General features: G+C 39.9%; 1 protein-coding gene across 1 annotated transcript; it reads left to right on the top strand.

Annotated features, from left to right (window-relative positions):
* The first annotated feature begins 283 nt into the window (after nt 1-283).
* On the top strand, nt 284-9,703 carry phyh (phytanoyl-CoA 2-hydroxylase). Its single transcript, XM_061714173.1, has 8 exons — nt 284-592; nt 984-1,094; nt 1,279-1,447; nt 1,698-1,779; nt 2,895-3,076; nt 3,151-3,300; nt 6,109-6,240; nt 9,213-9,703. Exons 3-8 carry the CDS (start codon nt 1,334-1,336, stop codon nt 9,264-9,266), a joined length of 714 nt encoding a protein of 237 aa, XP_061570157.1. The 5' UTR covers nt 284-592; nt 984-1,094; nt 1,279-1,333; the 3' UTR covers nt 9,267-9,703.
* The last annotated feature ends 3,747 nt before the right edge of the window (nt 9,704-13,450 follow it).

Genomic DNA, 13,450 nt, shown 5'->3' with positions numbered 1-13,450 from the left:
TAATATCACAGATTTAAATATGTTATATTTACATGCCCTTAGATTTTTTTTTTTTCAGTGTACGGAGGAAATTAAATTGCCGTACTATAGTACGAATATAAAGTCTGGTCATTTAAGAAGAATGAATATGAACAGTTACTCAAATTTTGGGAGTTTTTGTTTGTTGTGTTTTCTTTGCATGACCCATTCTCTTAGGCTATTTTTCAACATGCGTCCATGTGCGCACTTGCATTCTTGGGAATAGAGAAATAATCATGTTATTTTATGTTTCTATTCTAAACTTATATGTTTTTGGCCCCCAAATTCCTTGCTTTGAAACCAAACCCAAGTTCAATGTATTTTGCAACTCCAAGACAACAGTGTAAATACCACAGAGAGGTCATCTGTGTGTGTTTAAACTACTTGAGAACCCATCTCGGCACACTTACTGGGCTTCAGAGAAAAATATGGGATTGAAACTGTCTCAAAGATGTAGAGATTGTACATTTCACTCACTCTTCCTCTTCTTGGGTTTGTCTTTAATCACCTTCTGAAAGAAAGCTGTGCCAACTTCTGTTGCAGTCGCGACCTACAGTCACCCACAGAGACTGAGGTAAATACTTATAGTTTGGCTGGGTTTTTTTTTATTCCCTCCACTTTTTATGAGAAAATCTGTTATTTCAGCTCTGAATTAGTCAGTGTATTGCTGCCTTTGACCTACTAGTGTCCCACTTTCCTGCTGTCCTTATGCAACAGCAGGTGAAACAGTTCAATATAAAGTACTGAGTTGACATTGTAAGCCTGGAGCTCGGTGCAGTTCATGCCCTATTTCTAGAAAAGTATCGCTTGTTATCAGATCTGAACTCAAGGACATTTACGAATGTAATATTTACATGCACAATGTGCCAGATGATACCTGCTCAAAGTAGCTTTTTATTCCAGCTGATGTTCCAGCATCTAACTTGTTACTATTGTTTAGTTTGATCTTTTTCCTCTGTGTTTAGATACTCTTTTGATACAGGTGTGCTGACCCCAGAGCAGCGGCTCTTCTACGAGGAAAATGGTTTCATTGTTGTCAAGAACCTGGTGTCTGAGGAGGACATCGACAGGTTCAGGTAACCACCACAAACTCAGAAAAAGAAAATTATGTTTTTACAGATCCGTAACTCATTGAGAACCAGAGACGCAATAAAGGAGACGTGTTTTTAATGTCTTAATGACGTTTCTGGGGCGCGTTTTGCTTCCCGGTCTGGTGTAAATTCAGAGGGAATGAGTGTGAGCTGCTGGTGTCTCCTTCAGGGGGGAGTTTGAACGGATCTGCCGGCGGGAGGTGGACGTTCCCGGCCTGGTGGTGATGAGGGACGTGGCCATCGCCAAGTCAGAGTTCGTTCAGGATCAGAAAGCGGTCTCCAAACTCCAGGACTTCCAGGAAAGTCCGGAGCTGTTCCGCTATTGCGCTTTACCTCAGGTACAACAGACACGTTCATACCGCATTTACATTATCGCTTGTGTCCTTAATAATGAAAGAAGCAGTGTTGACCCCTGGTTAAATACACTTTACTGGCCGCCGGAGGTCACTAACCTACTGATGTTGGGTTGAACTGTCCCAGTTCTTCCTCGGCTCTGCAGTATATCCACTCTTTTATTTGTTTTATCTTGAGTTTTAAATCATGTCAACTTGAACCCTCATCAATAAATCTTGTGTCTCTCTGCGTCAGATCCTGAATTATGTGAAGGTTTTCACTGGGCCCAACATCATGGCCATGCACACCATGCTGATCAACAAGCCTCCTGATGCAGGTGAGCCAGCGGAGTCGGAGCGGAAGAAACAAGTTGTCATGGTTACCAAAACGCAGGGCTGTAATTAGGAAACTAAGGGGCAGGGCCTGCTGTTTCTAGCATTTCTATACGTTTATGAATCTCTTCATCACAGGGAAGTAAATAAAGTAGATATGATTCATTTGACACGTGCACCGTTATGCATAGAACAACGTACCTTGAAATGTGTTTTATACCTGACTAAAAACATAAAAAAGTTCACAAATTAAAAATGAAAACGTGTAAAATATGAATACTAGAGATAAAATGCAAAGGAAATATACTGTACAGAAGTAGCTTTTGTTATTGAGGTGCAATTTAATGTGCAAATGAGGATTTCTGATGTTAAAAGTCAGATGTGTTGCTTCATTGAGAGGACAGGAGTCAGAGATGTGGACGTGGGAATCCTGAGCACATGATGGCATCACTTGACCATTAAATCACAACTTTCAGTTCTCAAAAGAAATGAATTGGGCACCAAAATACCTCCAAAGCAGCACAGTATTTTTATTTAACACATTAATAGGAGCAAACTACCCTTCAAATTCAGCTCACACAAAAAGGGGTTATTGTGAATCAATAGCCCCTTTCACACAGCCAGTTCGAGGCGGGAACGTTGCGCCTTTAAGCCGCCTCGCTGTTCTGTGTGAAAGTCACGGAGGCGGAATGGGGGGGCCAAGTGGCCCCACCAATAAGCCGGCAGCGGAGGTAGTCACAGAGCCGAAACGGGGTCTGTGTGAATGACACTGCCGGCATGCCACTAGACGCTGACGCTGTCGTCACGCCTCTGATTGCGGAACGCCGGCATGCTGTGTGAATTTACAGACGGGAGCGGCGTTATGCCGGCGTTGTATGGTTCTGTGTGAACCAACAAAGGCGGCGTATTGGCAGGACTTCTTTACACCAATATTGCGGAATCTCTGTGTGAAAGGGGCTTATCATCCAATCATTAACAACAAGTGACACGTTTTATCTCTTCACGGCAGTATTTATCATTTACTACTGTATTGATGTACAAACATGAACTTCATCCTAAGTGGTTGTATGTAGCATATTTGAGTATTATGGGATGTCTACCCGGTCCTTTTTCGTTCCAGGTAAGAAGACGTCCCGCCACCCGATGCACCAGGACCTGCATTACTTCCCCTTCAGACCCACCGACAGGATCGTCTGTGCTTGGACGGCGATGGAGAAAGTTCACCGGCAGAACGGCTGCCTGGTGGTGCTGCCAGGGACGCACAAGGGCACGCTGATGGAGCACGACTACCCGGCCTGGGAGGTAGGTAGCCCCCAGGTCAGCACCCACGCCGGGCGGGTCCAGTAGCAGTGACAGAGGCCTCTGTGTTTCCTCAGGGCGGAGTCAATAAGATGTACCACGGGGTGCGAGACTACAACCCCGACCATCCCAAGCTCTACGTGGAGATGGAGAAGGGGGACACGGTTTTCTTCCACCCGCTGCTCGTCCACGGCTCCGGCACCAACCAGACGCAGGGCTTCCGCAAGGTACTGCGTTCCCCAGCATCCATCTGTTTTTATGAACTCAAGCTAAGTTCTAAGCTCGTCTCGGCCCCTAAATCAGCACTCGGACCCACGACCGAAAAAGTATTACAGTTTTTGCCCGTTGCTTGAACACATTTTGCAAAATTTCGCTCATTGTGCCAAAACTCTACACACAAGTAAGCATGACACAACACGGGGAAATATACCATTCACATCTGTGTCAAATTGAAACTTTACTATCACTGCCTAAACTCTGCTATCAAAACCTAAAAATACTTGGTCAAAATGTAACTCTGATGACAAAATGACACACACTTGTATCATATGCATACACTTTCAGATCAGGGAGAACACACTAGTCTACTTTATATAAAACACTGCAGTCTTTGATTTTGTTTTTATTTTTGTTTATTCAGCAGGCACATTTTCAAGCAACCAAAAAAACCAAACCAAATAGGCCTACTCAATGTTGTACATAGTAACGTGAACTAAAAAAAAAATAATAGAAAAAACACTATATTGTAAACACATAATTGTGCATACTGCACGTGGGCTCATGGTTGTGTGAACAGGCGTTGGCGTCCTCCCCCAGAAGGTTTTCTAGTCATTCTAGAGAAATACAACCACAAATTGTCATCAGTTTGATTCTTTTTCTTACAGTACTTCACTGTATATATTGTATCATCCACTGTACTGAACCCTGCAATACCCTGTACATGTGATGTGGTAATGTGATATACTGTAGAGTGCTGTAAATACCATCTAAGTAGAAGGTAGAGAGGGGAAAACATACCTGTTTTCCAGTCTGAATGTTCTTACTGTATTATAGATGCCACTGTGAAGCGGCTGAGGTGCGGGTGGACTCTCTGCCCAGCTTCCCTCATTGTCAGGCCATGATCTATAACATTAGTGAAGCAAATTTCCCCTCCGCGGGATAATAAAATGAAATTGAATTGAATTGAATTGATCCACCAAAGTTGCCCTTATATCGTCAGATATGGAGGTCCGTGCATTGCCTCTTCGACCTTGTCTTTGCCCTCCTTGTCGTCCTCTTCCTCGTCCTCTTGCTCTCCCTCCATCCATGCTTGCAAAGTTCTTGAAATGGCTAAACTGAGGCCTTTTTGTAGCTGGCTGATTGGTGTTACGTTTAGCAAGCAAGTGTCTTCAGGTGTGTATTTGAATGGTTGCAATTAACCGATGTGTTTTGTATTTTGGAAACATGTGTTTTCCAAATGGCACCCTGAGATTTCATTTTTGAACGAAGTGTCTTATGTATGAAATAGAGTCTAGTATGCAGGACCAAGTGTGTTGCATAAAGGACTAAGTGTGTTGCAGAATTGCAACTAGAGTGCAAAGCAGCGCTTTGGTTTAAGGTATGGGTACATGTGTTTGAGGTATGGTAACAAATGTTTCAAGTTGTGTTACTTTAGTTTAAGCATGGGTCTATAGTGTTCAAGCAATGGGCAAAAACTGTAATGGTCAGAGACGTAATTATACAAACATTAAACAACGTTTAAAATGGGAAACAGTCGCCTCGATCAAGACTGGAACGCTCTCCTAGACACGTGTCTGTTCCTAAAGACACCAAAACTACAAGACGCCCAATATCATCAAGTCTGCTCTGTTTTTCCTTATTCAATAATATTTTGCCAATTTGCCCCTTTTTAAATGATGAACCATAGATTTTAGACTATTTACAACCTTTATTGGGGGGGAACAAACCGTTTAGTTTATTTATTAATTAATGTCTTCTTCTCCAATAAGAGCTGGTTAACGTTCTCCTCATAACTCTCAGTAACTCAAAATCATCACCAGATAATTGAACTGAGGAACCTTGATTATTTTCGTCATTGCCAAAACGTCCTACAGGATGATGTCAGGTTGGTTGTTGACCGTCTGCAGCTTTTATCAGAAGCTGGGCGACGCAGCAGGGCAATAACCTCTAAATTGTGAAGTAAACCGCCACATAAGGGCTTCAGAAATAGAAAGATCAGCTTTTGGGGCGTTGCAGTCAGAGCCCAGACCTTAAATGCTGTGGAAATGTTGTGGACTGATCTCCAGAAGGTCGTTAGACCAGACATCCTACAGACGTGTCTGAGCTGAATCAGAACTGTGAAGAGAAGTGATCTTCATTTTATTGTGAAGCAGTAAAACATGTCCCTGTCCACCACCCTCACCTCGCTGGATCCCAACACTAATCCAGGGGCGCCGCTAGGGATTTTGGGCCCCATTAAAAGAATCTTTACAGGGCCTCCAACACGGCAGCAACATTTTTTGATCCTATTTTACATACAATTATACATTTTAATGATATTTTTTTACTTTTGTTACCGTATTTGTGAAAGAAAAACAACATGACAGTTAACATGTACAGTCGTGGAGGAACTGAGCTCTGAATACTGTCTGGGACAAACCGCCGGGGCGATACTTGATCCAGTGGGACTGAAGCTCTTTACATAAATAGAGGTGGCGGTGCAGGCGCTGGTGTTTCCAAAACAAATAAAGTTATTGTTAATGGGACATTGACAATAAAGCATTTGTGATTATGATTATATGTTATGTTAGTTAATAACTTGTGTCATTATTTTTTCTGTCTTATCATTTCCTGTGTGTGTGTGTGTGTGTGTGTGTGTGTGTGTGTGTGTGTGTGTGTGTGTGTGTGTGTGTGTGTGTGTGTGTGTGTGTGTGTGTGTGTGTGTGTGTGTGTGTGTGTGTGTGTGTGTGTGTGTGTGTGTGTGTGTGTGTGTGTGTGTGTGTGTGTGTGTGTGTGTGTGTGTGTGTGTGTGTGTGTGTGTGTGTGTGTGTGTTCAGGCCATCTCCTGCCACTATGCCAGCAGTGACTGTTACTACATTGACGTGAAGGGAACCACCCAGGAGAACATTGAGAAGGAGGTGCAGAAGATCGCGGAGCACAAGTACAACCTGGGGGAAGTTTCCTTCACGGTGAGGCATTCCCGCTCACGGAACACTTTATTACCCCACATTGACAAGTTTGACACAATTTGATTAAAGCTTCCTTTACAGTCTTGTTCAAAAGTTAATATTACATCCTTTAACTCTACATGTGTTAGTTTATTTTTAAGTGTGTGTGTAAGTACATAATAAAAATTGTATGACCATAGTGGGTCTAAGGTTTATGCAACCTCAACATGTAACTTCCTGCCACTGCGCTGCTATTTATTTAACAAAGATGAAGCTAAAAAGGAAAAGGGCAACACTAAGTACCCCCGTGATTTTAGATCCACCTTTAGCAGCAATAATGCAGCTTTTCATGCAGACGCTTACTCTCACGTTAGTCTATCACGAGGTTGTAAAATAAGTGTGGCCACTCCTTCTTTATGTTTCTTTGGTTCATTGCAATTATTTAAGCATTTATCTATGTGGAGCATTCAGTTCAGTTTGACTTCATTTATTTTTCGTTAATTTTGTTGTCAGTCAAAGGCCGCATTGGGCTTTAAAGCCCAATGAAGTCATGAAAACCACATTCCTGCAAGATTGACAGGTGTCTCGAATCCTCTCCAGATCTATGTGCAGCAACAGTTGCTCCTCTAGTACCATTGCTTATGTCTTTTTTATACAAGGTCTGCACATCTGCTGATGATCAGTTCATCATGTGTGGATGATCATCAGCAGCTGACCTTCTTAAATCCTACAGAAGCACTAAGGGGGTACTTAGTAATGCTTTATTTTTCTTACTATTATTAGATAAAAAATGGCAGTGAAAAAAGCCAGATGTTGTTTGAGCTTATGTTTGCATAATTCTCAGACCAGCTATGATCAGATGACAACACATGATTAAACATAAACATAAGATTAACTTTTGCACATGACTCTTATATTACTGTGACAAAATATCTGAGCTAATTTATAATAGAACACTTGTATATTATTGATATGTAGTTTGTAGCTTCTAAATTTGTCTTATTTGCGCGGGCGTACACTTAAAAGCTTAGCACAATGAGAGGGCCGAGGTGATTACAAACTTTTTGCAAGACTGGAAATCTTGCATTTAATACGGGGCAGGGGGGGCATTTTGAGGCTTCTAGTTCTTCCAGTGTGCAGGTGACGATCACCTGAGATGTGTTTAAACATCTAATCTGTGATATCTTAAAATAATCCTTATCATTACCTATTTATGATTAGGTAATGGTTAGATTTCAAATGTGGCAGCGATGATGGCGTGATTAACGTGTGTCGTCTTAGTGTTTACAAGCAGGAAGAGGGCAACACAGTCCAACATGTCATGAGCTACATTTACCTTGAGGTCACAAGCTTCTGTGTTTGGAAGCTCGTAACCAAATAAAGCAAAATGCTTTCTCATTACATGTTATTACAGTATACATAAAACCTAATCTGAGCTCAGCAAGAACTCTAATGATGCATCTTGAAGATGCAGTTAAGTGTCGCTGTAATTACAGCAAACAGGAAAATAGAAGCCCCGCGCTAACATTAGAAATGTCCTGGTGAAATGAGTTTATTCCCATTTACAAACAATACTTATGACGTGTTAGCATCGGTACCCCGGGGAAAAGGTCTCCCTGAGTCAGGTAAGAGTCCACAAACGCAGAGATTTGACCTCAGTGTGCTTTGAATAGGAGTTAACAGTCATCTCACCGTGGTCCTTTTGTGCACATCATGTGTGTTTTTGGTCTCTGAATTTATTTCCTTTAATTCAGTTGTGATGCAGGCGATGTTTACATATTTCAAATGAGTAAATAGCGAACTGTTTGCATCCGCTCATTGAATATGGGAGTGGGAACCAGGCTTTTAGTATCAGGCGATTATTGACATTTAAAACAGAGGACCGTGGGCTGAATTCAGCTCAGCAATATCAACACTGAGCCGTGGAGACCTGAGACTGTCTGGCACTTCTTTGTGGTTTTTATATGAGGTGTCTACGCAATATTTAATCATTGTAATTGATTACTAACCAATGATGCTCTAGATAACAGTTTCACACTTGGAAATTCAGAGTTTTGTGCAGCTGGTTGTCATTGTTGGCCGCTCTCATCCAACCAGCCGGTGTCGGAGTTAAAGAGCAGGCTTCGTACGTTTTGAAAAAATCTGGAAAAGTCATGGAATTTGAAAATGTCATTTTCAAGGCCTGGAAAAGTTTTGGAAAAATAAGTTCACCCCAAAAGTTTTGGAAAAGTCATGGAATTTATTTTTCTCACTTAATGATAACATTTAGTAATAACAGCCTATAAGGTAGATTTACAATTGATCAATAAATATTTCGTATCGAAAAATTTCACGCGTTTTCACGCCTAGGATCTTGCGCATCATGCAGATCGGATCGAGTGACCACATTCTCCAACAGTTATTACAGTTATTACAATTATATTAGATTACTATACAACATATACATTCATAAACATAAACATAGTGCTGGTAAATCAGTATTAGTTTAAACAAATGTTTAGTTTGTATAAAACCATAATTGTCATTAATTCTCCACTGTAGTGACTTTTTACATAGTTTTATTCCTATTTTTCATTCATATATTGATGTTTTAGAGGGTCATGTATAGTCATGGAAACTTGCTGCCAAGTCATGAAAAAGTCATGGAAATTTGTTGGTTAAAGTGTGTATGAACCCTGAAAGAACCCTCACTGCTGTTGCTGCGCACTAACGCTGCTCATCAGCTGCCTCATCAAGCGCTTTCAGTGTTTGGTGGCACAAGAGACCAAAAAAAAAATCATCATTCCTTATGTGCAAGATTATAACTGTCTTAAAGAAGTTCATGTAACAAACTTAAACCTCCCCACAGAAAGACCCCACCAGGAACCTTCGCCATGCAACCCGATCTTAACCATTTCTCTGGAAATAAACAGCAGACGTATTGATTTGCATACAATTAAATCTGTAAATGTTGTTTCTGTGGAGCTTACGGTTTACTTGTGCTAACTGCGCAGGACACCTGGGCTTTCCGAGGTCGCCTGGTGCAAGGAGAGAGGACTTCACTGTGAAGATACTCAGATGAACCAAAACTTCAGCAAAAAACTGAAGTAAAAATCTAATTTGAAAGTAAAATAAATGCATGCTATCAAGTTTTCCAATGAAAAGGGGAAATCAAGGGATAATAATGCAGAAATAAACATGAAATGTTTTGTATTATGTGAAGAAAAATGAGTGTGGATGTGTGCAAGGGAGCAGAGGAGGTTTAGAGTGAAGATTAATGAAAGCTGTGATTTAAGAAAAAAATGTTCTGGTTTAAATAAAGCACTTAAAGTTCATACCAACAGATGCCTTGATTTTGCAGCATTGTACCTCGTAAAGTTGTATTTATTAACTTTAAATTTTTATGTAATTTAACACTAGTGAATTAATTTTGCTTATTTTTTTCTAATCCTTTTTAAAAGAAATGTAACAATTTATATGGACTAATAAACTCAGAAAACGATGACTTTTTGGCCTTTTTCTTCAAACACAAACCTTCCTGTTTCAACTTTCCTGTCAATGCTAAGGAAGCGTTAGTTATGTCATAAAAAATATATAAATTAGGTATATTAACAGCACTAATAAATGTTGACAATAACTGTTAGTTCAGTGATATTTAACAAGAAAATATAGTCTTTATCCAAGATAAAATGATAAAACAACACAATGAGCTTTAGTTTTATGTAAAACCGCTTGGATCTTCCAAAACTGCAAAGCATGGCAGAGAGAGTATTATAGTACGAGACTTGCTCGCTATAAGAAATGATATAGGGGTGAAATGTTATTTACAGGAGAAGGTCAGAACAGCGGTCCATGACCTTAAGAGGCTAGAGGATGCTACGAGACAACAAAGATAAACCAAGAAGCGTCATTATTTACCACAGCTCTGTCATTCCAGGAACTCAACTGTCACGTTATTTGATGGATCCCAAAAGTTTTAGGTGTTGATTATGCTCAGTAGATCCTGAAACACTGGATTTTCTTTTTATATTAGTTGTGAACGTGTAAAACTATGTTAAAAGCATCAAAAAGAGGGATTATGGGTCGAGGTCTCATCAAGCTTAGGAAGCCAAAAACAAAATCATGGCAGAGCTTCATGAGAGTCACATTTTAACCAAACGTGTAGGAGTTGAAAGTGTTTTGGTTCAGTTTTTATAATGCTGCTTAAAACATTTAGTTACAATATCAACTCCATTCTTCACGTTAGAAAAAAGATGCTGCTCTAAATGTGTCTTTAGAATAACACTGCATCACATGCTCAGTCTTTACTTCTTTACTTCCCTCATCGTGCTTAAAGACCAGAACTGATCTCACACCTATTTTTACAATTAAATGTCACGTGAATCAAAACATCACCTCTTAAAAGTGTAGGAAATGGAAAGTCCTTGAAGTATAAACTCAGAGCAACAGAAGTGTTTTTATTTGTCATCTCGATACATTCTGTAAAAAAAAAAACCTGGTCATTAAAGGAAAATCAAACCTTTCCAAATAGTATAACGACAAGCTTCCTGCAGCATGACCTCACATGTAGCTGCAGAAGAGCTGACTGCAAGGTGCTCACTTCCTGTGGCTGAAAAACGAGCCCCGATCATCACTCTTCCACCACCGTGCTTGATAGACGGACAAGGTGTTTGGATTTTACAAAACATGGTCTGGTCCTTTATGGTCAAACAACTCCACTTTGGTTTTGTCTCTGCAAAGGACATTGTTTCTGGTGTCTTGTGGTTTGCTCGGATGCAACTTTCCAAAGCTGAGCTGTTTTAAGAAGAGAGTTCTGGTAATCTGTCCAAACAAGTCACGCTTGGGCAGGAACATCTGAAAACTCCCAACAAGACCTAAATATCTGAGAACATAGAACAGCCAACCAAACCTGGACCATGAGCAACATAACATATATCTGATCATTTTTCTTTTGTGTAAATTCTTTGTAACTTTCCTTTCATTTCTATCATCTATAGATTTCTAACTGCTCATTTGTATATTTTGTTTTTATAAGTATGATATTAAATTTTATGTTAACTATAGGTGGAGGCACCTGATAAGCTCTTTTGAGTTTTCGCCTCTTCCTGCACTTTAATTTGTAAAGTTGGTCATTTTATTTGTGTAATGTTTAACTGTGCAAATAAATAAATCTAAAAAAAAAAAAAAAAACAGAGAAGCAACCAAGACATCACCGCAGAGGGACTGAACATCCGCCGTGCTCATAATCAAGGCCTAACAGGACACAAGTGGCCACAATCAGGAGAGATCAATGAATGGATGCAGAAAGGAAAAGTCAGATCAAACACTGCAGAAAAAAATCAGAGTAACAGAAACAAAACAGAGACTTCAAAGATTAAACCAGGATGAACTGAAACCATGCTTCAGACGAACAAACAAGTCATACTTTTATTAAAATGCTCACACCGGCTGGTGATCAATTAATCAAGTGTATTTGATTACTGGCTGTAACTTATGCTCAAAATTCTTGTGGAACAAAGGAAGAATGTGTGGAGATTTTTAAACACTGTAGGCAGCAGATGATTTTTATCGTCTCCCCTAAATGTAACTTTTCTTTGTATAAAAGTGCCTATAAATGGCAGTAAATATTACTAAAATTCCTCTTCTGACAAGATGAATACCAGTTGAGGCTTTTGAGAGGAGGAATTTTCCAGAATAATAGTTCTGCAGCTGTGATGGACCAGTCGAGGATTCACCCCGCCTCTCGCCTGATAACAGCTGGGATAAGCTCCGGCCTCCGCATGACCCTGAACAGGATACAGCGGCTATTTAATAAAAAATAAAAAATAGGGGATGAATAATAATCATACGAATGTATCTAAAGACAAGAAAAAGCCCCAAACTACTAGATTACAGGTTTGTCATGACATTTATGAAGAGAGACTGAGCATATATAATACGGAGCTGAGGAATACAAGCCAATCACATTTTCTGATATCATTGCCAAAAACAACAATAATGCACTTTGTTCACTACTGGTGACAGGCTAACAACTCCCCTGAACTTCTATCACTGTCGGTCAGTGCTCCTATGCTGGATGCAGGATATGTGCCACCTTTGTGTCCACTAAGAGAAACCAGAATAACATTTGGTCCAGTCGCTCATAACAACCTGGATGACATCATACACCACCTGAAGTTCACCACTTGTTGCTTTGATACTCTGCCAACAGGGTTTTTTAAAATTGTTGCACACTGTATGGCCTCAGATCCTCTAGGGCAGGGGTCGGCAATCCAAAATGTTGAAAGAGTCATATTGTACCAAAAACACAAAAAACAAATATGTCTGGAGCCACAAAAAATGAAAAGTCTTGTATAAGCCTTAGAATGAAGGCAACACATGTTGCATGTATCTATATTAGTTATAACTGGGGGAAGATTTTTTTTTCATTATGCACTTCGAGAAAAAAGTCGAAATGTTGAGAAAAAAGTTGAAATGTCAAGAAAAAAGTCAAAATTTTGCAAAAAAAGTTGAAATGGAAAGGAAAAAGGAAGAAAAAAAGAGAAAAAAAAGAAAAAAGAAGAAAAAAAGAAAAAAAAGAAGAAAAAAGGAAAAAAAATAAGAAAAAAAGGGAAAAAAAAGGTGAAACATTTTTGAAAAAGCTCAAGGAGCCACTAGGGCGGCGCTAAAGAACCGCATGCGGCTCTAGAGCCGCGGGTTGCCGACCCCTGATCTAGGGCGAAGAAGAAGTCTTCAGGTCACTCATGAACAGCTGTAGGTCCGTATCAAACCTCCCCTTTCTTAGTAAAATCAAAGAAAAAGTTGTTTTTCAACAGCTGTATAACCTGACACCACATGACTGTTTTTATGTCTTTCAGTCTGGTTTCCAGCAACTTTCACAGCACTGAGACAACTCCAGTGAAAGTCTTTAATGACATTCGCTCGACTACGGTTATTGGCAACAATTCAGTCTTGGTCTTACTGGACCTCAGTGCTGCATTTGACACGTTTGCAGTCCTATCTAAAAGACAGGGACTATTTTGTGTCTTTAAGTAACTACAAATCAGAGCTAACAAAAATAACATGTGGAGTTCCTCAAGGTCCTGTTTTGGGCCTACATACAAATCTATAAACCATCTCACCAGGATACTAAAATGTAATTCAAACATTCATCAAATGCATTGATAAAAATAAAGAGTTGATGGATTTTCTTCAGTTAAATGAAGACAAAACAGAAATAGTGTTTGGAGCCGAGGATGAAAGATTAAATTCA

Source organism: Cololabis saira, chromosome 23 (assembly GCF_033807715.1).
Source record: "Cololabis saira isolate AMF1-May2022 chromosome 23, fColSai1.1, whole genome shotgun sequence".
NCBI lineage: Eukaryota > Metazoa > Chordata > Actinopteri > Beloniformes > Belonidae > Cololabis > Cololabis saira.
This window is presented reverse-complemented; position numbering and strand designations above follow the sequence as displayed.